General features: G+C 33.2%; 2 protein-coding genes across 10 annotated transcripts in view; both read left to right on the top strand.

The window, feature by feature from the left end:
- ARL13B (ARF like GTPase 13B) overlaps nt 1–11,350 on the top strand; it is an 87,862-nt gene extending 76,512 nt beyond the window's left edge. For 6 of the 7 annotated variants that reach the window (XM_077118659.1, XM_077118655.1, XM_077118658.1 and 3 more), the window contains 4 exons: nt 2,793–3,015; nt 5,315–5,431; nt 6,002–6,070; nt 10,851–11,350. In XM_077118659.1, the coding sequence (XP_076974774.1) occupies nt 2,793–3,015; nt 5,315–5,431; nt 6,002–6,070; nt 10,851–10,927 (486 nt within the window). In that variant the 3' untranslated portion in view covers nt 10,928–11,350. Of the gene's footprint in view, nt 1–2,792; nt 3,016–3,549; nt 5,001–5,314; nt 5,432–6,001; nt 6,071–10,850 lie in introns of those variants that run through there. The other variant, XM_077118657.1, reaches the window with a different exon arrangement.
- A 5,765-nt stretch (nt 11,351–17,115) lies between these two features.
- Nucleotides 17,116–27,486, top strand: part of NSUN3 (NOP2/Sun RNA methyltransferase 3) — a 100,532-nt gene continuing 90,161 nt past the window's right edge. Inside the window, exons 1-2 of one of the 3 annotated variants that reach the window (XM_077118652.1) lie at nt 17,116–17,277; nt 18,096–18,205. In XM_077118652.1, coding sequence (XP_076974767.1) covers nt 17,233–17,277; nt 18,096–18,205 — 155 coding nt within the window. In that variant the 5' untranslated portion in view covers nt 17,116–17,232. Of the gene's footprint in view, nt 17,278–17,386; nt 17,990–18,095; nt 18,206–27,486 lie in introns of those variants that run through there. The other 2 variants (XR_013158568.1, XM_077118651.1) reach the window with 2 other exon arrangements.

Raw genomic sequence — 27,486 nt, 5'->3', positions numbered from 1 at the left:
AGATGGGCTGAGGATTTATTGCTTTTTCTTCCTCTTCAAGTTTACTTTTTTATTCTGGTGTAAAAAGAGAAAGATGATTTCTGAATTAAATGAGAATGAAAATGAAGATTGAAAGTGGCAGTTACTATTCTGATAAATCTCTTTTTTGTTATTTAGTTCATATAATAATAATATATCCTTATTCCTATATTACTATCCCTTTGCAGTAATATTTAGGTGCTAATAGTGCATTAGAGTACATAAATAATTACCTAACTTTTTTCCAGGATTCTCAAGATGGTTGAAATCTGTAGTCAATTCAATAGTAATTTTCTGTAGTAAAAATTTTAATTGTCTTTACCAAAATTAATTTGTAGATTTTAATTATGAATAAGGTAATGGACTTCAGGGGCGTGCATGTGTGTATATGTCTGTGTCTATGCATCCAGGTCTTTGTTTTCAGTTTCGATTGGTGTTTGGAGTTAGTGTATTGGGCCTCCTTTAATTGCCCACAGCAGCCACTTGGAGCTTAATGTGGAGACTGGCTTGCTGGTCCTGTCTGCATGTTTTCCATTTCTATTCCCCTTCACTGCCTCCTTACACACAGGTGCTCAACTGAAAAAGTGAATGATTGTTTCTTCCTTGGGACTGCTGCTAAGAAGGGAGGTAAGAAGGTAAGAGGAAGGTTGTATGGTTTGGGTATTGCTTTATTTTGAAAAATAATTGGTAATATGAAATATTCAATCTTAAGTTGCTCAGATACTAGGTAGTTTATTTTGTTGAATATTTTATTAACCCAATTACAGTTACTTTAAGTATGTGTCTAAGTACAGTAAAGTGATATTAATAACATAAGCAATTGTTTTGTCTCTATCATATCAAATATTATATTTGCTGGGTTTTATTTATATTCTTTTAAAAAGAAGAGGGAAATCAAGTTTTACTTTTAATCTTGAAGGATTAATTACTCTATGTATGTAATAAAGCTGACCTTGTAAGTAATGACCAATTATTTTATAGTGCCATGAGTGTAAATTACTTAGAAGACCCTAGTACTTCTCTCAAATTTGTTTTTTTGCTATATGGAGAAGTGAACAGTATTGCTAACACATATGGAAAGTTCCTAAATTAATAAATGACATGGGGAAAGTACAGTTACTATGTTTTTTTTTTTTTTTTAACATGGGCAGGTACTGGGAATCGAACCCGGGTCCTCTGGCATCACAGGCAAGCATTCCTGCCTGCTGAGCCAGTGTGATCTGCCCAGTTACTATGTTTTGAAATAATAATAATTTTAAGAACATTGATCAGTAAAGCAGTTAAAACTATTACCTAAAATTACCTTTTTACCATGCATAATTTTTTTTCATTGAAACTGTTTAAATTTTTTGTAATTTTTTGAGAAGCACCTAATATTCCTTTCATTTTTTACCACAGATAATTAAAACAGTATAGTCTTGTTGCAGATTATAAGTAGCTCACTAGAATAATTAGAAATAAGATAATTGTGTATAAGTAGATAAAGATAAAGGTAACATAAAAAAGAGAAAAAGATATTGGAACAACTGAACCAACATTTGGAAGAAAGTAAAATTACTGAACACTATAACCAAATTAAATTCCAGAAGTATTAAAGATGTAAATGTATTTTTTTTAAAAGAAGCCTTAAAAATACTAATAGATAATATTAAATATTTATATAGGCTTAGAGGAGGAAAAACTTTCAAAGCTGGACAATCAAGCCACAAATCATAAAATGGAAAAAGGATAGATCTTATATTCTATTTTAAAAGAGCTGTTCTACGAAGTTAAAAGAAAATTAAGGAAAAATATTTGAGACATATAGGATACAGTCCTTACAAATTCTTACGTGAATAATAAGAACCCAATAGAAAAAATAGGCTTACAGTTACCACAGTTCCCTAAAGAAGAAATAAAGATTGCAGTAAGCATATTTAATCGTAGTCCACCCTTACTAGTAATTTAAAAATCAAATAAAATTAAATGAAATCTAAAACAGCACGAAGATATTTCAAATATTTAATAAAAATTCCGTAGAAATTTAAAAGATTATTAATGTTATGCAGGTTGAAAAAGACATGGGGAAACCACACTCAACCCTTTGGCTGGGGTGTAAATTGATCCATTCTTTCTGAAGGGAAGCTTGTAAATCTGTATCCCAATGATTCAGTAATTCCATTGTTAGGAATAGATTCCATAGAAATAATGGCGTAATTGCACTTCTTTTAAATAGTGAAAAATTGGAAATAAATTCCTTGTCCATTGAGAAGGAATTGGTCAAATAAATTATGATATAGCCTTTCAAAATGATATTATAGTTAATGAAAAAAACAGTAATTAACCCTTTTGTTGCATCTACTGTGTGTCAGGCACTGTTCTAAGCACTTCATATATTAATTGAAATGGAAAGAAATACATACTTATAAATAAAAACTTCAATTATTTTTAATTTAAAAAACAAATACATTAATATGTATATGTAGACAGAGAAACAAAAATAGAATTACATTTGTTTTGGGTGGTGTATGTCTGTAGGGGACTGGGAAAGGCAGAGAAAGCACCTCTTACTAATGTATCAACATTGTTAATATTTGTTTTCTTTTTTTTATGCTTTCTGTATTTTCTGAATTTTGACAAGTAGAATGTTTTAGTGATATATTCAACAAGTTTTAATAGAAATACATTGGTGATTCTGAAGTTAAAAGAATGCTCTTGGATTATTTTATTTCTCCCTTAAAATTTATTTTAGCTACATCAGTTATTTTAAAGATAATATATTTCATTTTTGTTAGAATGAAAAAAAACTTGAAAAAGAGAAAACAAGGCAGAAGATGGAGAAAGACAGCGATGGCTGCCCTCTGAAACATAAAATGGATCATGAGCAAATAGAGACACAGAGCCATATCAGTGATAGTAGCCAAAAAAATGAGTCTGGAATGGTAGAAAATTATGAGGAGGCATTAACACAGCAGTTGGAGAATGAAAATGAGACAGACCAACAATCATCAGAATCAGGTAATAAATCTATTTAAAATTGTATATACAAATTATTTATACTGTGTTTCATTTACAATGATTATTTTCATAAAAAACATACTATGATTTTTTTTCTTTTTTTTGTCATCAAATGCAGTATTGATCATGATTATCCTATGGTCTTTAGTTATCCATTAACCAGTTTATTCTTTTGTTTTTAATTCATGCTACATTAAAACATGGTCATTTGTAACTTAAGAGGATTTCAGTAGAAAATTCCATTTTCAGAAATTTGGAGCAAAGCATCAGGAATCCTTGGAAGTATATTAATATATTTAATCTTTAGGGCTTTTTCTTTTCTTTTTTTTTTTTTTTGGTCTCATAGCAATGTCATTTCCTTTACTGACTATTTATAGGATTCAAGCACGATCAGTTGATCAGTTGAACAGTTTTGAAAGTCTTGTCAAATAGCCATTTTTCCTCTTATTCTAATATCATTAGAAAACTTCCATTGTTTATCTTTTTCTAAGCTGCATGAATTAAAAGGATGTTCATATCTTTTTGTTATCATAGACAAATAGCCTGCACTATTTTGGAATCAGACAACCTTGTATAGAATCCTAACTCTCCCATCTACCACATACAAGTTAAGTTATACAATCTTTTTCACTCTTAGGTTCCTTACCCATAATGTGGTGGTAAATATCATCTTTATTCACATAGCTTATAGGATTACTTATATAAAATAACCCTACAATGTTTGTACTACAAGTGCCTGATACGAGGAAGATGCCCAGTAATTGTTTCCTTGTCATTCCTAGTGATTATGATTCCATTTTATATGAAAGTTTTTATAGTATCATAGGAAAATAGGATCTCAATCCCAGAGGTGCAGACTATCAAACATGAATATTCTTTATCTGTCAGAAAGTTATACTTTTAGTCAGTTGGGAATCTCGGCAGCCATATTCATACCATATAGCTATGTCAGCAGAAGGTTAACTTATTACAGTGGATTCTCAATTGCATGAAAGTACTTTTTCTTACATTTATACTTTTTTTTTTACACTTATACATTTTTGACAAGCAAAGTAATTTGGTAAATAATTTGAAAATATAATATAGGAAGATCTAATATATAATGCAGTCAATTATGTGATAATAATTGGCAGTTTATATTTTAAAGCATTTTCAGATGTATTATTTAGCACAGCATTATATTATTTAACTTAGCAATTTTAGGGTATATTAACCTCATTATGTAGATGAAGAAGCTAGAGACTTGGAGTGGCTAAGTAACTTGCTTACAATCACAGGACTCTTCTGTGGTTGGGCTGAAATCCCATCAAAATCATCTGCTTCACATTCTGTGCTCTTCATTGACCCTGAGTTAGAGACCATCCTAAAGTACCATATGGTTCTGGTGTTTCTATTTCCATGTCTCAGCTATGTTTATAGCTTTAATTGTAAAATGATTCTGTTATTTCTGTTTGTAGTAGAAAGCCTCAAATAACACTAATTTATTTGGGAAAAGAATATGTTTCTAAATATGTTTGTATTTCTCATTGCTTTGTATATTTCACAGATGTTGTCTGTTATGTTTTTTAAAATGTAGGACTTTTGTTCTAAATTTGGTCATTTGCTACTATGCTGTCTGGTTTACACTGTTAAACTTATGTTTTAACAGATTTTAAATGCCCTTAAGGTGACCATACATACTTAAGAATCGGTAAATGTTATTTATAAAAAAAAAAGTACAAATTCAATTTTGTAAAGTCTACTAATACCATTTTGGTTACATATATTAACATTGAGCCATACCTTGTATGGAGATTATTTTAATGGGTAATGTGTTTTAGGTTTGACTGAGGCTTTATTTTCACATTTTTAAAGGATTATTTTTGACATGCTAAGTTACCTAGAGACATTCTGTATATCCACTGAGAAGTCAACACTTTTTTTCCTTTATCAGCCCATTCTTAATTTTATGAAACCTCTGCAATTAGGCAATCCTATATCCTTAATATGACAATAGAATACAAATATAAGTTGTTTTGCAAATGTGAGAATTTTTTTCTATGCTTTTGCACTTTAAAATATAAGATTTTTGCTGTTTGTTTCATATCCATTATTCTCATTCAATTAGCAATCATTTAAGAATTATTTTTAGTAAAAGCAGATTCTCATTTGGTTATTGATAACAGTCTCCAAAGTTGGACGAAGATAGGTTTCCATTGTAATAATTATATCAATATTCTAGTTTTATTCTTTGTTTTTTATTGTAATATAGAAGTTTACTTTCCCCAAAGGATAAAGTTCCATGATTATTTCCTTGTAGATAACAGTAAAAAGAAAACTAAGAAACTAAGAATAAAAAGGAGTCACCGAGTAGAACCAGTTAATACAGATGACTCTGCACCTAAGAGTCCCACACCACCCCCACCTCCTCCTCCTGGTGAGTTAAATTGATACTGTTATAGAATTTAGAAATAAGGATTTAAGCAGGGGAGGAGAAAAAAGAATTTCATAGTTTTTATTTAGTATACTTTACCTTGTGAAGTTTTTGAAAAAGTTGTCTTAGAAGAATTCTTTGCTCTATCTACTCTGTCAAGATATATCAGCATAAGTATAATGCTTTTTTTAAATCAGAAAAAATATTTTATAAAAGTTTTTTGAAAAGTAAATACTAGTAAGAAAACGTTATCCCAAGTACATCCTAGAATGTGTTCAAGCTCAATAAGTTTGATTGATGGCCAATGTGAGCTTAAAAAAAAAAATTGGATCTTTCATTCTGAAAGTTAACGTTTGAAACAAAGATATGTGAAATCTTCAGTTATATTTCTAACATATATTCCCACCTCCTAAGTAGAAGCCATTTAAAGTGGGTTTAAGGCTATTCAAGACTGTGTCATTCCTTTTTTTTGAAAGGACATCTAATGTTATATACACTTCCTGTCGAGGGAGGGATCCTCTCAATAGACCGGAGTGGTTAATGGTGTTTTAAAATGTTTTTCTTTTTCTTTAGTTGGCTGGGGAACCCCCAAAGTCACTAGACTTCCAAAACTTGAGCCTCTTGGTGAAACACATCATAACGGTAATGTGAAAGGATCAATTTTCAAATATCAACTCTGCATATTATATTCAGCTTTTTTTACTTCATAACTTCAACAAACTTTTATTTTTGGAGAACTTTCAAGTCCACAACAATCCTTTTCATTATACTTCATGTTTTTTTCATGTTATTTAATTTTTTTTACTCGTGCACATTGCATCTTTATAATTTGATTTGATATTTATCGTAGAATACAGAGGTTAAAAAGAATTATAGCTTGCATTCATCCATTATATATTTATGCAAATAATGATGAAAAGGGAAAATATTTTAAACAATTTAAGTTAAATATGAAGCATTGCAATTATACTTACAGTGTTAAAAAAAAAACAGCATGGTCCTGTATATACTCTACATATTCAATAATAATACCACATAATTGTTTTTTCCTCTGTTCTTAATAAGACATTCAGATGCTGAATATTAAAATGAAGTAGAGTTCAACAAAAGTTATAGAATCAGAAATTTTAGCCAATAAATCAAATAAAATTCATTGAAATGGAATAAGTAATGCCTTAGAAATAAAGTTACTAAAGGCTTGACTCAACAAAATTTTCCTTGAATAAAATTAACATAAGCCATAGTTAGCCAGTATATGGCATTAGAATGCCAAGACTCAAAAACTAGGAACTGGGTATTGGGAGCAGAAAACTGCCTTGTATGAATGAGAAGTATCAGTAAGCAGAAGAAAGGTAGAGAGTTCAAAGGTAGAGAGGCAGGAAAGAATTCTGCTTATTTGGGGAATAGCATGAGGTTACTTATGACTATAGCTTAGATTCATGTAGGTAGAGTGGGAAAGGAAGAGGAAATGTAAAGTTATAAAGAGCATTGAAACTGGAATTATGGTTTAGAGCCAGATTGAGAAAGACCTAGCAAATATGTTAAGACTTGCTGTAATTTTTCAAGAAATACTATAGTTTTAAACAGGGAAGTAGTGTTATCATGTTGTTGATTAGGAAGATAATTTTTGTGTAAAATACAGACGGATGGTGGTTACACCTGAGATAAGGGTCCTAATTAGAAGGCTTTTATAGTGAAGTAAAAAAGTGAGGAAGAAGAACTGGAATGGAGAATAAAAATGGATTCAAGGAATATTTTCACAGTTAAAGTAAAAATATCTGATAAATGGTTGGATATACAGATCAAGGAAGAGAATAATAGAGGGTAATTTGGCTCAATGGACTAGTTGATTGGTGCTATCCCTAAGATTGAAAAATACTTGAAGAAAAGGAAATCTGTTTTGGAGAGACATATAGAGATGTGTATAGGCTTATCTATTTGGAATGGCTGTAGCCCAATACAGGGAAGATTCTGAAGCTCAGGAGAAAAGATGGGATGGATATGTAAGTAGATTATTTTATTTCAGTTGTCATCACATGATAGAGGTGATTTGCCCCTAATAGATGCTCTGTAATTATTTACTGAATTAAAATGAGGGAATGATGGTTTGCTGTTTCTGAGGGAAAGGAGGTAGAATGAAATGGAAAGAAGTTTGAAGGAGAAGAAAAGAACTGATGATAACATCTAGGGGACAAGTGGAAAAAGTGGTTGAAATGGACTAAGGTTTTTGTGTTTTGGGATTTTTTTTGTTATTTGCTTTTCTGTATTTTAATATTAGAACTCCTAGGAAAGACTCATAAACTTATGTTATTTAAGTTTAAGGCCATCATATCCAATATTTCTGTTAATTTTCAGTAAGTATTAGTGAATTTTAGCTTTTCAAAGGCAGAGGGGAAAACACTGTAACTTTGTAAGTTTTAAATATCTTTTATTACCCATAAATTTTAACAATCACAGTAGCCTGTGGTTTAAAAAAAGTCAACTTTGCTGTCATTAATGGATATAAAGCAAGTATAATTATTTTTCATTTAAAAAGTTTACTTAAATCATTTTAGGGTTTAGAATGAGTTATCCGTCAGAGATGCTGATAGATAATAATTATATGATTGTATTCTCATCTTTTCCCTAACTTTGTACATATTTCTTTGTCTTTATTTACAGTAGCATCTTGACAGAAGGTTGAAGGCAAGTAGACAACAGATACATGATGAACTAGAGTAGATAATTAAAAGTTGACTGCAATAAGTGTGGCACTTAAAATTTACTAAGATGAAAAACAATTTGCTGTAGTCAGACTGGGAATGTTTAAGGCAGATTCTTGCTTGTTCTTAGGTTATAGATATTTACCTTAATAGCAATTTGATTCTACTTTTCTGATTGCTTTTATTGCTCCAAGGTCTTATTCAGTGTACCAGGTAAGACCTACATTTAGAGAAGAGACTTAGAAAGACAATCCATATTCACTTCAACTCTGAATCCATATTTTATTAACATGTTATGTGCTATATGAGATATACATTAAAGATTGTTACTCATAAATACTAAATGTACAAATTAAAGAATATTTTCAGATCTCTTAATTATGAAATACAGTTTTATGTGTATTTCTACTCTTCAATTTTTTATGTTAAAAAAATTTGAAGCCTTTTATCAAAATGTATGTTGGCAATTAAGTTGGTCATTTCAGTTGGGCATTAATATCGATGTATATACCCTACAGTTAAGGCAATAAAATACCTACTTTTTGTAGAATGATTGAATTTTCTAATAAATACTACAAAATCAACTGCATAAATAAACTAATTTCTCTGGAAGGAAAAAGACATATTTTGCCATATGAATTTGATTTATTTTTTCAGAAGACTTTTTTAATTCTAGAAGTAAAGCGTGGTTTAATTGTGAGTTCTACTATGTTTTCAAATTTTAATTATTATCATGACTGCATATACCATGTGCCTAGCATATTCCTAAGCACTTTATGTACATTATTTCATTTTAATTCCAACTCTGACCTTGTGAGATGGGCAATAATACGTATTTTGTACATGAGGAACTAAACCCCATTGGACACATAGCTAATGATTGGTAGAATCAGGATTTGAATTGAGGTCTGTTCAGATTTGAAACCCATACGTTTAAGTAACCTTGTTGTATTTTTACATTAAGAATTATTAAGACATCCTATCAACTTAGTAGTTGCTTTGAATTTATAGTTGTGAAAAAATTTATTTTCCACTAATACATTTTTATTTATTTCAAGTGATCCTGAGTACATATGTTTCTATAATAAATTTAAGGTAATATGCTAGAAAGTAATAACTGAAGGCTTATGTAGACTATTACATATGAAAATTAAAGAACGGGAATTTTTTTGGATGACTTAAAACAACAGAAATTTATTATCTCAGTTCTGGAAGCTAGAAATCAAGCTGTAGGCAGGGTCATGCCCTCACTGAAGTCTCTCTCCTGGCCTCTGGTGGTTATAGGCAATCTGTTGCTTACCTTAGCTTGCCTATACATTACCCAAATGTCTGCCTCTCTCTTCCTGTGGCATTCTCTCTGTCTGTGCCTCTTCTCCTCTCCTTTAAGGACACCAGTCATATGGGATTAAGGCCCACTCTAATTTATATGACCTTATCTTAATTACATTTGCGAAGATACTATCTCCCAGTAAGGTCGCATTCACAGGTTCCAGAAGTCAGGATTTCAGCATACATTTTTGTGGGACATGATTCACCCCATAACACCATCCCTGACTTCCCCCCAGAACCCCTCCTCTCTATGCTTTTCTTGTCAGTTTATTTCTCACTGTCATGTACCAGCATTCCACAAGGGCAGGGACCATGTTTGGTTTTAACATTGTATTCCTGGTGAACAGAAAGCACCCAATAAATATTTGCATGAATAAAGTAATAGCTTACCTTTTATAATAACTCTTTAGCATAATTTATCAGAGGTTGTTTTTCTCCTTTAAAAGATAAAGGAACAAGGCTCAGAGAAGATAAATGATCAGGCACAGGTCTCACACCCATACAGGGCAGAACTGAAACTTTGTTTAGTCTGTGCCTGGCAATCTGTTAAGTGGTTCACATTAAGTGGTAGATTTAATCATCACAACAGCCCTAGGAGACAGGAACAGTTATCCTCAATTTAATGAAACCTAGGCTCATCTAAGTTCAAATCCCGAAGCTGAACTTGAGTTTCAGCTCCCTTACTAGCTAGCCAGTGACCAGAACTCTAGGTCACCTCACAATCAGCATCAGCGTTCTGGGTGGTTGGCATTTGTTTTTGTTTTTGTTTTTTTTTCTTGTAAAATATAATATATATACAAAGTAAAGAAAGAAAACAACAATAAGTTTCAAAGCACAGCTTCAACAAAGTAGTTATAAGAAACAGGAATTTATTATTAAGTACAAAATAAGACCATTTTTTGCATCAAATATGGCCCAAATCATTAAACAGAAACATTGTTGTAAAAGATTCATACATACAAGAACAGTGGAATAATTAACACTTCTAAAGTGCCTAGCAAGAAACAGGTTAAGAAGCTGAATTGTATAAATATTGACTTATCTGGGTTTTAGTAAGAGTTACCGTTTCTTCCTTGTTTTGTTTTAATGTGAATGTGCAATTAGAAAATAAAAAAAATTAATAAATCCATTTGGTGCAGCTTTTTATTTAGTCAAGTAGAGATTAATTTCTATTCTAGAGTTAGGAATTTACCCTATTGGTGTGTTTTGAATTTATTCAAGTTTTCTTGGATTCTGATTCTTTTTTTTTTTTCTATTCTCCCCTTCCATTGCCTTACCTGTCAAGTCTGTCTTATTTTTTTTTTAAGGTGGTGGTTAGAAAAATAATGATTTGTTCCAAAAGTCTGGTTTTACCATAATTGTTTGGTATGTTGTTTCCCTTCTTTCTGTAGATTTCTATGGGAAGCCACTGCCTCCCCTAGCTGTGCGGCAGAGACCTAACAGTGATGCTCATGACGTGATCTCATAAACAAATTGTGCGGATGACTCTCTTATTATGGGCAAGATGAGCTGAAGGACTTTCTTCTTTCTCAAAGAAGAAAAACCCTGAACACTGACAACTGGCAAGAACCATAGCTTTTTCAGTGGGAAGGTTAACAGCCAAGGACATAAGTCATCTGATAATTACCTATTCATGGTCTTCATAGTTAACAAAGAAAGAAGTAAATGACCAAAAGATGAAATGGACATTTGCACTAAGTTTGCAAGATTGAGTTGACTCTTCGGTTTGCACATCCTTACTCATGGACATAATTCCTGAAGGAAAACCTCTTCAGAAAAAGAACCAATGGACTTTGCATACTTTCTTTACCATTTGTTTAACAGTTTGTATTTCTGTACAGTAGACTTTTTCTTTAAAAATACATGTGCATGTAAGGGGCACTTCTAAGAATTTATACCCTAATTTTTAACTATTTTTTATATTTTTCTAAAGCTTTTAAGAATTTTAAATACATGATACTAATTGTGCATTTTTCTATAGATGCTTTGTTTAAATTGTGTCTGGAAAATGAAGTTGATTCACTTGTCCGTAGCTAACTATGCAAATAGGATATATTTATGTGGCATGTACTTATGTTTTAGGATAGTATTGTTCTTGAACTATATATCCTAATTTGACCTAATTTTAAAATATTACCCTTTCTTAAATAGCAGATTCTTAGATCTTTATTTTACCAAATTATGTTATTTAAAAGTACTAGCCAAGTTAAGAGTTCAATTTTTTTGTCTTTGTTGTTAAACTCCTTTTGGTTTCAATAAATGGAAGAAATCTGAGTACACTTTTAACCTAAATGTTTTTTAAAATTAATAAAAATGTTATGTAAAATCATACTAAAAAAATCCCAGTAAACATGTAATTTAAATGTGAGATAGTACCGGAGATCAAGGTGCTTCTTTCTGTCACCCCTTTGTTCTATCAGAAGCTGCAGTAATTCTTTTAGGTTATTCTAATTCTTTTACACCTTTAAAGACAAAAAGACTAAAAGACTCTGCAGTTCCAGAGGCTTGAGTATTATAACCAAGAAATAGCTTGGGTACAGAAACAGTAAGAATAAAAATATTGATTCACAAATTACTTTTGTAAAGAAATAATTCCAAAGTACTTTCTCAATTTAAAATAACACTTTTCTTACACTTTATAATGACATTCATAGGATTCTCTAGTCATCTGACATATAGACACAATTTTGTTTTGGGTAATCAATGCATAATGTTGCATTTAACTGAAAACATACAGTTATATCAAGCTAAGAATACTAGAGTGAATAATTCCTGTATCATCTTGTCAAAATTAGTCAGTTTGGTAACTTCTACTGACAACAGACATATTCATATCTGATAACATTAATAAGTATAAAGTAGTTTAATATGATTATTTGCTGTTCAAGTTTTATTTGATAGCATCACATTTTATCCACATTTTTTTAACACTGATTTTTCAATAATCAGATCAATTACAATTCTAATCAGCCTTAAATGCATTTTCTTGGAGTTCTGTACATTAGACTTAAGGTAGCACACCAAGTAAGGAAAAAGCATTCTATTTCAGATACAAAGTTCATAACAAATTTGACAGGTGGTGAGGAAAAGCAACAAAAGAAGACAGGACATAAATTTTGAACTGGAATTGAGAGAAAAAAAAATTTGCACATTTTTTAATATTCATCTAGATTGAGAGCAAATATAACTTGTAAAAATGTTTGTTTCTACAGGTAATTAATGTAATTACTAAGAAACTATTTTAAATTATTTTGAAATTATATATATGACAATGTAATAAATATTGTATATATCACATAAAATTAATCTGTATCCTTAAAGCATCCTAAAAATAAATTTTAAAATATTTTGTAAATCTAGGTGGGTTTTAACATCAAATGGCTATTTTGTTACTTAATACATTTTTATTCTTAATGATCATGAATTCTGACATTTTCCACAATAAAAATAATTTCTATCAATATGCTGTTTCTCTTTTCCTTGGATTTAAATGTTTTCTTTGGGTAATACAGTAGGTAAGGACTGTGTAATATGATTGTAGAAAGACATTTTAATTCAGTAGATTAAAATAGTACATTTTCTGTTATTTTTTTTCTTAGGGAAAGCTTTTATATATATGAAAAAGGATGTCACTTTAAAGGCAGCTAAAGATAGCATCCTGTCACATGATTCTAGATGATTCTTTTGTTAAGTTATACCTATTGGCCAACTGATATTATTTTTAATTATTAAAAAAATAATTCTATATGATTGTAAGTGTAAAATGCATGTGTGCATATGTAAGTATATATATACATTATATGTAATTTAGTGTAAAACTAAAGTATAGATAACAACACTAGAAAGGCATGTTCCAAAATGCTAATAGTAATTAGGGGAGTTATTGATTGTATTTTTGTTTCAATTTTTCAAATACTTCCTTAGTTTGATTTTACTTTAATAGTGGAGAGAAGTAAATTTGTAATTTTGTTAAATTAAGTGCCATTTTTCCTACAAGTTAAAAGTTACTCAGTTTCTCCCATTCCATACTAAATCTGATGCTTCCAGATGATGCAAAAGATTTTTAAAAGTGAAACTACTTATACAAATCAAGCTTTAGCTTCTAAACTTTATCATCCTTGGCTTTAATTCCTAAGTTTTCCTCATAATGGAATATGCTTTGCAACTGAAACTTCATTAATACTATTTATCAAAAAATATACTCTATCTGATCCAAAGAACATAGCTATTTCAAAAACTTATATAACCTTATGGTGTAGGTTATCAAAATATCAATGATTGAACAGCTTCGTAGAAACAGAATATCAGTCTGATTTCTTTAGGGAAAAACTGAAAAGCAGAAATTAATTTCCTTTAATGAAAGAGATCAGTTTATAATTAAAAGGAGAACAGAAAATCATCTGCTTATTTGGGTTGTAACTTCCTTCTGTGCACTGATGGAGGCTTAGGTGAGTCAGTGACCTCCAAACTTTTATAGTAGCATGTTCTTGTCAGTAAACCTTTTTAAGCATGCAGTTAATATATTTTATGTTATACAAATATCCTTCTGTATTAATATACATTTTAAATACCTAAAAGAAATTTTTAGAGATTAGATCAAAACAAAAACAAATAAAAGTTTCTGCATTTACTCCCCAATTGCAATGGGTTGTTTTCTGGAGTTTGTACACACCACTTTGCTAATCTGCTAAAATGAGAGACTCACTTATTGACTAATACTCAACTGAGGTGAAAGTCCTATGCTCTGTTTTAGAACTGATGACAGGTTTCTCTGTTGTGTTTTACTGCCATCTATTTTAAGGAAAGGGCTCTCTTGATGTAAGATTGTTTTACTACAAAACCTGTTTTTACCCTTCTGGAACATAAACATATATAGATATATATATGAACATAAAAGGCTGTGAGACATGTTTGATAGGAAAATTCATAAAACATAGCTAATACAGTATATAGTCTTAATCTATAAAGTGTATTTATTTTGAAACACCTCTCAGATCAAGTGACTTCACAATACAATTGTTTAAGCATATAAAAATGATTTTCCTGCCTCTTGCTAAATCCTTAAACCTTCATTCTCTAACACTGTAACTAAAAAAACAATGTAATTTCTGGTATTTGTGACTTGTAGTTATTAATATTAGTTGCTTCTAACAGTTGCTAATGCTAAAACAATGTAGAGCTTTGCTTATTCTTCAGTTATCTGTTTGGGGTGGGGTGGGCGGAACCATTAATATTCTGATACACAAATATTGATTCTAGATAGGTTAAGGGTTTAAAAATATTTAAAAAGATCAAACTATAAGAAAGTAGGGGAAGGGAAAACAAAAATTGCTCCCACGTGTACGAATAAAATTTACAAGCCTGAAAGCAATGGAATCAATTGTAAACCCAAACATCAGGTTGCATAAAAAATGCAAGTATTTTCACACCAAAAGACAAAGAATTATAAGAAAAATTGGAGCTGTCTTTAAAATATACCATGGTTACATTCATGACACAAAACCACGACATACTTTAAGGACTTAATTTTTCTTATAATCCCATTTTACTAGCATGAAAGATAAAACATGGGACAGTATAACACAGTGAACCGTATTGTGGATGATGGTCTCGGTTAATAATACAAGTATTAGAATATTCTTTCATGAGTTATAACTAAGGTACAACACTAATACAAGCTGTTAATAAGGTGGTATATGGTAAAAAGATACAGCTAATGTCAACTATGGACTATAGCCAGTACTATTTTAATATCCGTTCACCAGTTGTAACAAAAGTACCACACTAATGCAAAATGTCAACTATAGGGGGTATATGGGAACACTATTTTTTACATGAATTTTCTGTAAACCTACAATTTCAATTAAAAAATATTTTACAAAATTACGCTAAGTGAAAAAAAAACACAAAGTACTACATATCGTATGATTCCATTGATATGAAATGTCAATACACAAATCTATAGAGACAGAATCAAATTAGTGGCTATGTAGGGCTGGAGAAGGATAGAGGGATTTGAGAAGTGACTGCTAAGGTGTATGGGTTTTTTCTTTTTGGAGTTAGGAAAATGTTCTAAAATTGATTGTGGTGATGAATGCATAACTCTGAATGGACTAAAAGCCATTGATGGCACACGTTGGATCGATTGCATGGTATGTGAATATGTCTCAAAACTGCTTTAAAAAATATGTTATGGTTAACATCTCTAATATATAAATATAAACCCAGCACCAAGATACCTATGGATTAATGGACATGAACAAGTAATTGACAAAATAAATATAATAGCTAATAAAATTTGAATACCTATTCAAACTAAATACATAACTAGAAATTAAAAGAAGATAATTGGAAGTACAAAATTCATGAGCCAAGGTATTTATCAATAATATGGAAATAGCTAAATAATATGCCTTCCTACCAGTGAATACTATGCAACATTAAAAATGTGTACAAAGAAACTTTTAATGGTACATTAGGAAAATGCATGAGAGAAATATAAATATATGAGTTTGAGTGGCATTATGCCTAATTTTCCTTTTCTGTTATTTTCCAAGTATTCTAAATAAAATTCATTTAAAATCAGAAAATGGGAACAATGCTAAAAGAACAAAAAAATAGAGTATGACCTCTTTTTCCAAGCATGTGTTGCCTTTCATAACAAAAATATACTGTTTATGATTCTTACTACTTCATTAAAGGCCTTTTATACTTTTACATTGCAAATGTAATGCAATCATACTTGATTCTTTAAATGCAATCTTCTGTGACTCCGGAATAAATTATATTAAATATCTATAAACACATACATTAAAGTTCAAATCTCAGTGATGAGATTTGATCGAAGACATATTGTACAGACGTATACTGACTTTCTGAGGATCAAAGGCAAATTTGATACGGCTCATTAAATATTAGAGACTATTTTAAGTATCAATTTTCCCTGATAAAATTATGATTCCTGATACAGGGAAGCCACTAGTGTCAGTAAAAGAGCAAATACACTGCCATTCCTGTCAGAATGGATGAAATACACAACTTCCTGAGAACCAGTAACAGTAATCATTGCAAAAGTGAGTGGAGAGTCAATTGTGAAGAGTTACTTTAATCTACAGGCACTTGGTATCAGAATATGATCATGGAGATCACGATAGTGAAAATCAAATACAGCAGCAGCTTACATTTGGGCGTTAACTGTCTGCCGGTGCTAAGTACTTTAAAAGTATATTTCACAGATTAATCAGTTCACCCTTTTTACAACAACTACAAAAAGCATATCCCCGGGGACCCACTCCAGGAAAACACGTGCCTTGATTTCTATTTCTTCATACTGACCCCTTTCACTCTGAGCTCGGAATATCTGGGTAATGGCGGGAGGGGCGTTATCGGATTTAGGAGTTTTAGTAACTAGCTTCGCCTTTAAAATATTTTAAAACAATGATCATACAATCAAACCTAATTGTGACAAAGATTTCATTTTTATCGAGGTTCATCCACGTAACTGCCAGAGACGGTACAGACCAAAAAAGGATGTCCAGGCATGAAACCTGACGCTGACAGCCAAGGCTAAGGAAACACCCACCTCACAACTTCTACCCTCAGAAGTAACCTCACGAGTACCTCTCGCGAGATCTAAGCTACCACTCCGGTATTTAGTAAAAGCAAAGAAAGCAATACATCGCGAGAAGTTATGCCAGAAGCGCGTGGTTTGTAAACAAATTCAGCAAATTCCGGAAATGAAGCTGTTGCATTTCTCCCTCTCGAGGCTTTTTGATGCCAGACTGTTTGACAACACTTGGCAACGTGATGCTACCCCGGGTGAGGGTTGAGGCTCGGTCGCACACTTATGACTGAATCTCACACTTTTATCCGTGGCTGAAGTGGTGAGGGAGGGGTGGGGCTTGGGGGGCGGGGCGGGCAGGTGACGGGTTCACCCTCGGCCGCGCTTTAGTGATCTCGCGGATTTGACTTCACCACCCTTAGCCGTAGAATGCCAACACGCTGACGCTTGTTCGGAAGCATTTTCTATGGTTTTCTCCTTAGGACTCCTTTGTCCCCTGATAGTCTCTCTCCGTAGTCAGGCTTCTCAGCCGCAAGCAGAGTGTAATTTTCAGCAGGGCTTGGGCTCTTTTCCGTCGCTGCTGTATCCCTGGAACTTAGAACAGTGTCTGTTCGTGTTAGGCCCACAATAAACGTTTGTTGAGTGTAAATGAAACTGAATTGCAAAGAAGTTTCTAGAATAAATTGAGTGACTTTTTTTTTTAATTTGGAATACTTTTAGATTTACCGAAAAATTACAAAGATAGTTCCCGTATTTCACCCAGTTATTCCTAATCTTAACATCTTAAGTGGTTTCTTAAAATTAATTTTATTCGTCTTGACACAGCTGCCTTAACACCACCAGTTTCTGCTTTAATTTTTGCTTCTCATTTGGGCGGTAATCATTTGAAGAAACAAATTTTTCCTTAAGTTGATGAAGTATGTTATTAGTTTTGTTACATGTAAAGTATTACTCCTGTTGCAGAAACTAGTAAGTATCTAAAGGAGTGTTCCTGTCTGAAAAAGAAAAAAAGACAGTGTGTATGTTGAAGTTCAATTATAATGAGTGTGTCAGCAAATTTTTCTTATCATCATAGCTGAAAGCAAAATCAGAGGGGAAGCTTGCAAAACAGATCTGCAAAGTTGTGTTGGATCATTTTGAAAAACAGTATTCCAAAGAACTTGGAGATGCCTGGAATACGATAAGGTTAGTAAATTCATCTCTTGATGCTTTATGATAGGATAGAAGAAGTTAAGAGTATAATAATATACCTTTCGGGGAAGGAAAGAAGGTGCTGTGAGGATAAAAAGTAAAGAAATCTAAACCTGACTGCTCTTTCCTACTGAAACTATACTCAGAGGAAATTGAACCATAGGAGGATGGAAAGGGAAGAGGGAAGATTTTGTAGTGAAAGCAAGCAAAAATTGTTATGCGTTTGACTTGAGCAAATGCATTGTTCCTTGAAACAGTAGTTTTCACCAATTTGGCAAAATTAATTATACCGTTTTAGAAAAACATTAAAGAAAACTGTCGGGAATATTTGAGTAGTTTCTGATATTCAGAAAATAATGTGACACATCTCTTTAAAGCTAAAAAAGTCACACTTTATTCAGCATCTCATTTCTTCCATCTTTTTGTTTATGGCTGGTAGCATTTTGAATACATATATAAACTAATTCTTTAAAGATATTATGGAAAACATAGGAAAGAATGCTTAATACATAAAATAGTTGAGAAATTTGATTTGTGTATTTGATGAATTTTGTGGTTGGTCAGAATTTACTGTATGGGTTCCTTTCATTGAGTGATACTGTATACCACGGCTTATGGGATTTACAAAGAACAAGACAGTGTCCATGTTCGGTTTGCCTGCAGTCTGGTATTTGTGTGTGTGTGTGTATGTGTGTGTGTTAGGGGAGGGGGGTGTGTCTGGGCAGTGGATTACACCTAAGTAAACCGCTAATCCAGTATATATATATTATTAAAGAGATAAGCATTAGGTGCTATAACAAGGAGTACCTTGTCTTATTTACCAAAGCCTGAGGGTGCCAGAGAAGGTCTAAAGAGATACCAGGCTACTAATAGAAGTAGTTACTAATAGAAGTTATCTTGGCTTAAGGAACTAGGCATTCTAGGCTGACAGTAGTGAGTGTACTGCTCCTGAAGTTACGAGTAAAAGCTCAGTATGTTTTGCACAAGAAAAAGTTACATGGCTATAGCCATCTGGAATGGGGTCCAGACAGTAATTTTTCATGGTTATTTAATCTCCCCTGAAGCAACTCATTATTTTTCCTTTACACAGGACACCTTTTTTTTGACAAAGAGATTAAATCTAGGCTAATAGAGATAATAAAGTTTAAGGTTGTTATTCTGAGATAACTTTGGGACATATTAAGCTGTCTCCAGAATTCATGTATACTTCAAGATGAAAATATAATTGCATTTTTTTAATTTTAAAAATTCAAAAATTTTATTTCAAAGTATAGTTGTGTATTTATTTAGCTTTCTAAATGGCTCTCTTTCGTCACAGAGAGAATGGTGAAGTATGTAATAAATTCATAAGGGTCTCAGTGTTCAAAAGTACTCAAATATAAAATAAGCACTATAATATATAAATAACCAAGCACCCTTATGTTATCTTATCTTCCAGGCAGTATTAATTTATGTGATGATCATAACAAACCTGTGAGGTTTGTTTCCCATTATTTTATTTGAGCAAACTGCACACTAACTTGACCTGGTATACTCAGCTAGAAGTGTCAGAGCTGGAATTAGTGCCCAATCTCATTCAAAAGCTTCTACTGCTAACCCCTGTTCTGTACTGCCTTTCATACCTGGAATGTAATTAAGCATACTTTGATGATTAAAAAAAAGAGAAGATTTTGAGAGGCAGTTTGCGAATTTTGTAGTATTCTGGATACCCATATGCGTTAGAGTTATTTTCCTATTTAGTGTGCTTAAACAACTTATAAATTATTAATTGGCCTAAACACATTGGGCAGTGAACCACAAATCTCTTTAATTAGCTGTGCCTTCTGCTTCATCTACTTTTTTGTTGGGTTTTCATGGTAATTTAATTTTTGCATAAACATATGAAATATTTTGCCATAGGCAAAATAAAGGCTTTCTTTTCCAGCCTAGAAAGTATTCTTGATCATTGGAGATGGCCTGAGGAAATAAGAACAGAATTAAGTATTTTTGTAAAGAGAGATTTTTATGGTTGTTTTTTAACTGTTTATTTCCAAGATGTAATGTTGTGTTTAGAGAGTCTTTTTACTTCCAGGGGATGATGAGTGCATTTTTTTTCCTATCTAGAAAGTAATTTACTCAGTATTTTTGGTTTCCTGTAATAGTGGGGAAGATTACGCATTTGTTTCAATTGTACTGTTTTGTAATAACCTTTTTTGCTAAGTTATCCTCTGAACAGCCCTTTAAAGTTGGCATTTACCCTGTTTTAATTTTTGCTCTACTTCTTCCCTGTACATTCTTCCTCAGGCAAGCTCATTCATTGCATCACTTTAAACTACCATCTGTATGGTATGATATGGAAATGTGTGGCTCTCCCAAGCTACAGTCCCAGACTTCTAAGTGTTTTCTGGACAACATCACTTAGTTGTGCTCAACAAAGTCACCATGTCTCAAAAGTATAGTTTTCCCTTCCAAACCTGGGTTGCCACTTGCTCCTTGGATACTTTATCTTAGCTGAAGGCATCACAATCAATCTGGTTTCCTCTCGCCTCACCTTAACTTCCCCCATTAATATCCAAATGGTTACCAAATACTGGTGCTTCTACCTGAGGAATCTCTTAAATTGGATTTCTTCTTTCTATCTCTGCTGTTATTTAGTTAGGCTTTAATCTCTTATCTGGCATGTTGCAACACCCCCTTCCATGGTCTCCTACATTTAGAATTTATTTATTTGTTTATTGTAGCAGCCATATTTATGATGGTATGTACCTGGCACTGTTTAAGGCCTTCGCAAATAACACAGTCCTTTCTACAACCCTCACATATAGTTACTATAATTTATTATTATTTCTGTCTTATGGACGAGAAAGCTGAGGCAGATGGAGGTTAAGTAACCTGCCCAAGGATATGTAACTCACATTTGGAAGACCTTGGAAGTTTAGCTTACCTGCTCATTCTGCCTCTCAATAGTAGATCCTTCCCAGTGCCTTATGTCTTAGTTTGCCAGAGCTGCTATCATGAATACCATACCACACAATTGGGAATTTATTGATTTGTGATTTCAAGGCTAGTAAAAGTCCAAAAGCAAGGCTTGCTTTCTTCTCTGAAGATTGTAGCATTTTGGTGCTGGCTGCAGATGATCGCTAGGGTGTTTTGGCTTTCCCATCACATGGCTATTTCCTTTTCTTTCTCTTCCTCCTGGACTTTCTTCTTCTCCCTGTGGCCTTCTCTGACTTAGCTTCTGTTTTTTTTCCTCTTTATAAGGGCTCCAGAAATTGGATCAAAGCCCATTCTGCTTCAGTTATCCATATTTTAAATAAAAATTGCATCTTCAAGTGGTCTTATTTACAATGGGCTCTTACCCACAGAAGTGCAGATTAAGATTAAGAATATGTCAAAGTTGCTGTTCATAAATCCATCTACCACACATCAAATGACATTGGGTCACTATTAAATATCTTATCATGACTAGCCAGATTCCTTTATGCTTGTGGAACTGAATATGCTATTCCCTCTGCCAGATACACCCCTTTCCCTTCTCCCCCTGTATGTTTGGAGTGTAGGTTCAAATCCCACCTCTGCATCTTTCTAGTGCTTGACCTAATTAAACATCTTTGTGCCTTACTATCCTCATCTGCAAAATGGGGAAAGAACCTATTTCATATAATTATTAGGAAGATAAAATGAATATATGTACACACTTATGTGCATATGTGTATTTATGGAATATTTGACATATATACATGCCCGCCCATACATACATACATACATATATATATATATATATATATATATATATATATATAATATACTAAATTCTTGATAATGTTAGCATTATTACTATTATTAACCAGTTCTCCATCTAACCTTCACATAATGCCCTCTGGCTCTACACTGTGTGTTTCTACTGCATTTTGTTGATACAGCTGTTGTAATTTTTCAAGATTAAATTGTCATAGTTTTCTACCTCCCTTATCTCTCTTCCCTGAAAAGGGAGGGCCTTGAAGAACCAGAACCTGAAAACTTGGTCCAGTCATCCACTTGTTTAACAGTTCAGTCAGTACTTATGGAGCCTGTTACATACTAGGCTTTGTGCTACACACTGGGAATACAAAAATGGGTGATATTTATCCTGCTCTGAAGTATATGTATGAGGAGAGTCATAATGAACATTTTATGTGTACTTTGTGAAAAGCGAAAGTACATATTTAGGTCTGGCTTACCTGTAAACTTTTTTTTTAATTTGGATATTTTCCTTATTTACCCAAAATTCATATATGGGGGGAAAAATATATATATAACAAGGTAGTATCATCAGAATCTGTGGAGGAGATGGATTGGGATGGTTGGTGAAAAGAGAAATGAGCCAGTATCTAGATTTCTATTTTGTGTCATATGTTGGATTTACACTCATTTTTCAACTTTAATCTGCAGCGCATCCCTGTGCAATAGGGTCTGGAGTCTCATCATTGGACATGTATGCACAGCTCTCTAAAGGGACTCCTTATGTTCAGTATTTTCAGCTCTCTGTGCCTCCATTAGAAACACAAATACTCATTCAGGACATCCATATAGAGGATGACAAGTATGGCAGAGGATGCCTTCAGGAGAGACATGGAGGAAGGAAGGTTGAGAGAGAATGTGAGGCTATCAGTTCAACATTGGACACTCTATAGCACAAAAATAAAATGGCTTGTAAACATATTGTGGAGCACTTTCCATGAATTGATTTATTCTTCATTTCTAACCCAGATTTTTAAAATGGTTGCATGAGCCCTCTAGTGGACACCAATGAGCACTAAAAAAGGAATTTTTATTTTTCTAAAAATAAAATGAAAATTTTTCTAAAAATTAATGAAAATTGGTTCTGTAATTTATAGTTATACCAATTGTGGTTAGTAATTTCCAGATAAAGTGATTTTCTAGCCTTATCGTTACACAGGAAGAATAAACAATAGGAGAAAAGAATAAAATCACAAGAGAAGTTGAATAAGTAAAGTTATCAAATAGTATAACATGATGCAATATTCTGAAGATTTTAACTTATTAGATGTTTTTTAGATATGCTAGCATTTTGTTAAAATAGTAATTAGCCCAGACACATCAGAAATTCATTCTTTTAATTTATTTCGAAAAAATTGAGATCTTTTGCGCTAGGCACTGAGCTGGGGAAACAGAAAATTAAGTAATAATCCCCAAATACACCAGTTGGGGATAGTGGAGTAAATGGGTAGTAAGACATGCACTGTTATGCCTTAATATAACTTCATTGACTGTTGTTCTAGTTTGCTAGCAGCTGGAATGCAATACACCAGAAATGGAATGGCTTTTAAAAGGGGGAATTTAATGAGTTGCTAGTTTACAGTTCTAACGCCAAGAAAGTGTCCCAGTTAAAGCAAATCTATAAAAATGCCCAATCTAAGGCATCCAGGGAAAGATACCTTGGTTCAAGAAGGCCGATGAAGTTCAGGGTTTCTCTCTCAAGTGAGAAGGCACATGGCGAACACAGTCAGAGTTTCTCTCTCGGCTGGAAGGGCACATGGCGAACACGGCGTCATCTGCTAGCTTTCTCTCCTGGCTTCCTGTTTCATGAAGCCACCCAGGAGGCGTTTTCCTTCTTCATCTCCAAAGGTCACTGGCTGGTGGACTCTCTGCTTCATGGTGCTGCAGCATTCTCTGCTCTCTCTAAATCTCTCATTCTCCAAAATGTTTCCTCTTTTAAAGGACTCCAATAAACCAATCAAGACCCACCCAAATGGGTGGAGACGTGTTGTCCCCTAATCCAGTTTAGCAACCACTCTTGACTAAATCACATCATCCAGGGAGATGATCTCATTACAGTTTCAAACATACAGTATTGAATAGAGAATATTCTACCTTTATGAAATGGGATTTATATTAAAACATGGCTTTTCTTAGGAGGCATGCTTCTTTTCAAACCAGCACAACTGTTTTCTTAGAGTTCATCAAACATATGTACTACCTGGTCAGTTTTACTTAATATTTGTCTTTTAGTCAACTTCTTTTTCTGAAAAACTTAATATAAACTTGTTTGTTATCATCATCAATAAATAAGCGTGCCTAGCATATATTTCGTGCACGGTATATATAGAGTGATTAGTATTGGGAAGGAGCTAGTATTGGTTTAGTACATTAGGAATGAGAGGCAGCAGTAATGCAACACAATACATGAAGACTTCTCAAGAGCTATTCAGGCATAGACAGTTTCATAGCAGTCAACTTCTGGGTCCTCAACTCCCATGGATGCTCTTTCAAAAAATTGCTCTGCTCCCTTATATACCAAAGTGGTACTTTTCTTCCTTCCTTATCTGCCCTTCTACAATTTCGCTTTTCTCGGTTTTACAAAGAATAGCCCACTGTCACCATCGTGATTTTTCTGTACTGCATTTTGCAGAGTATGAAAATCTCATGCTAACAGGGATAATGGGAATGCTGTTCTGAGAGTTTAGAAAGCGAATGACTTGTGACTAAAAAAATGCTTTGATAAGTCAGGTGGTTTCTAATATTTGCTTTCAAAAAAAGTAAAAAGACCCCAAATTAGATAACTTAAAATGTTAAATATTTTTGTGTATAGGTCACTAAATGTTTGAGAGATATAACTCAAAGAATTCAAGGAAGTGGGAGACACTGTTATAACAGGGCATTTAATTCTGATCCACTTAGTTAAGTTAATGTTTTCCTTAGCCCTTATGTCTCAAAATAAGAAGAAAATAGGTATTGAACCTCAACTCATTCTAGAAAGAAATAGTATTTATTGATGAATGAATAGAAACAAAACCTCATTGCATTTAGCGATGCATTTCCTATCAATGTTTATTTTTATTTTAGTAATTGTGTCAGATTCATAAGTTGTTTTGATCAGTTTTGTGCTAATACAAGTTGTATTGATAACACATTCCGAAATTACCATTAAACTTAGAATTTTAAGGTCACAGGAAAGACAAATTTGTGTGTGTATGTGTATGGCAGAAAAGTATGGTAAGGTGAATCCAAAAAAAAATATTCAAGTGTAAAAATACTTTAAAATTATATATATATAGGAAAAAGAATGTAGAGAAAAAGGAACAGCTTAAAATTTCCACCTGTGAAAGAAGAAGCAATCCATGAATTTTAAATATAAGATATGAGTATCAAAATCACTCTGGTATTTAGATCTCTAAGTAAATTTTAAAAAGTGGTGCAATATATTTTAAAGTATCAAATTTGGCAAAATACTGGAAATTACATCATTAGACATGGTGAAAATTTTGATGTCAACATAAAACATGATGAAAATGTTGAAAAACATTTTTTAAATATCAGTGCATGTAGTCATATAACATTTGTGGGTAAAGAAGGATTGTAGGAAAATGGTAGAATAGTGAGATCTAGAAATCAGTCCTTCCATCATAGCAGATAGGGACTGTCTAAATAAACTGTTTCAAAACTCCAGAGTCCAGAAGAACACTGAACAACATCCAGGGAAGAGCAGGAGGAAGAGTTTGGTAAATTACAGTAAATACCAGTGATTTCTCTACTGGGTGGTTGCTGGTGCCCATCCCTGTTTGCACCTGTAGTCTGCTGTGTGAGGTATTGCCCCGGTTTGCTAGTGCCAGAAAGGTTTTAGAATCTACTTCCTCAAGATGCAGGGTGGGTGCAAGCCAGTTGCTAATCAGGGATTTATGATCACTGGGGGCCCAGCTCCAAGTCCAAGGAAGTGTCCTTCCAAGGACAGTTATAATTCCAACCCACACTGGATGAAGGCTGCGGAGGACTCTTAAAGACAGTGTACATCCTCAGAACTGTGAAGGATGTATTTGCTGGGCAGGTCAACAAAGCGTAGCTTTGGGGAACCATGGAAAAAGCTCCTGATGCCCTTCCTTTCTCCTCCCTCATCCCCTCTACAGTGCAGTTCAGAGCCACAGGGACTCCCGTTGTTGGCCCGTGGAATTCTGACTGGGAAAGACTGATGTGGGGCACTTCACTTAAGAGTGGACCCCTTCCCAGAATGAAGTGAAGGGGGCATATGTTGGAAAGCAGGTGGGAAAGCTTCCCTGAGGAGATAAAGCCTAAACTGCCCCTGAAGGAAGAGGAGGAGTCAGCCAGGCTACCAGTGGGTGGCAGAGAAGAGTTCACTTTAGGCAAACTGAGCAGTTTGTGCCAAGACTGGTAAAGGTTAAAGAAAACTTGTTCTAGAAAATTCAAATAGTTCAGTAGGGCAGGATATATAGGTTATGACGGAACAGACATTTTATTTATTCTAGCCAAGTCCTCATTTACTTAGTTGTAAAGGGTGAGATAGAATAATTTCTAAAGATTCCCACCTCCGCTTTGCCGCTTACTCAATGCTTCTAAATCGGAGGGGCCTCTCCCACCTAAAGTCTTTCAGTGGCCTTTCACCACTTAAAAGATAGAATCCAAAAACTCTGTCATATTCTACTTGGCCCATTACGACCAGCCACACCAGACTGCTTATTGGCTTTTTTTGGCATGGACAGGCACTGGGAATCGAACCTGGGTCTCCGGCATACCAGACTGCTTTTAATTCCCCAGATGCACAGTCATTCCTCATACCTATATGCTGCTTGTACAGCTTTTGCCCTGGAACAGCCTTCCTCATCTGTTAATTCCCTCAAGAGATAGCATATTAGATATGATATGGAAAGCAGTAGTGTTATTAAACTAACAATAATTCTTTTAATCAATAAGTAAAAGGAAAATATGCAAGATTAATAACCTTTACTAAGGCCTCAGAAGGAAAATAGGAATAGAGAAACATTTTGGTCAGGGTTAGAAAGACAATAAGTATGTTAATTGTCCCAAAGGTCCATGCATTTAATATAATCCTGGTCAAGATCACTGAATCAGTCAAAAGAACTGCTATTGCAAATAGAAAGAAGAGAGCTTTATTAAAGTATAACACATTGTGAATTGGGTAATACCAAGTAAAAGTAAATGTTCAAAGCATTCAGGGAGCATTGGGAATTTATAGGAAAAATAAAAAGGGAAATTACAGTTCAGACTGAACTAATGAGTTGAATGCTAGCAGCTTATTGGAATACAGAAGCAGTAGGAAACTTGTTCAAAGCTGATTGGTCAGAGCTAGGTTTCTTTTTCTTTAAATTTCTTTCTCCAAGCTGTGCATGCCTGAAGTCTTATTTCGTCAGCCCAGGGCATGCATCTTTTGTGCCTCATTTGTCAGGATCCATTTTGTAACCCAGGGCCTGAAAGTCAGTCTTTTCAAAATACCTATCTACCTATTTACAGATATATTTTGTAAATTATTTAACTGATCACTT

Source organism: Tamandua tetradactyla, chromosome 10, assembly GCF_023851605.1.
Source record: "Tamandua tetradactyla isolate mTamTet1 chromosome 10, mTamTet1.pri, whole genome shotgun sequence".
Taxonomy (NCBI): domain Eukaryota; kingdom Metazoa; phylum Chordata; class Mammalia; order Pilosa; family Myrmecophagidae; genus Tamandua; species Tamandua tetradactyla.
Note: the sequence above shows the minus strand (reverse complement) of the source record. Positions and strands in the feature narration are given on the sequence as shown.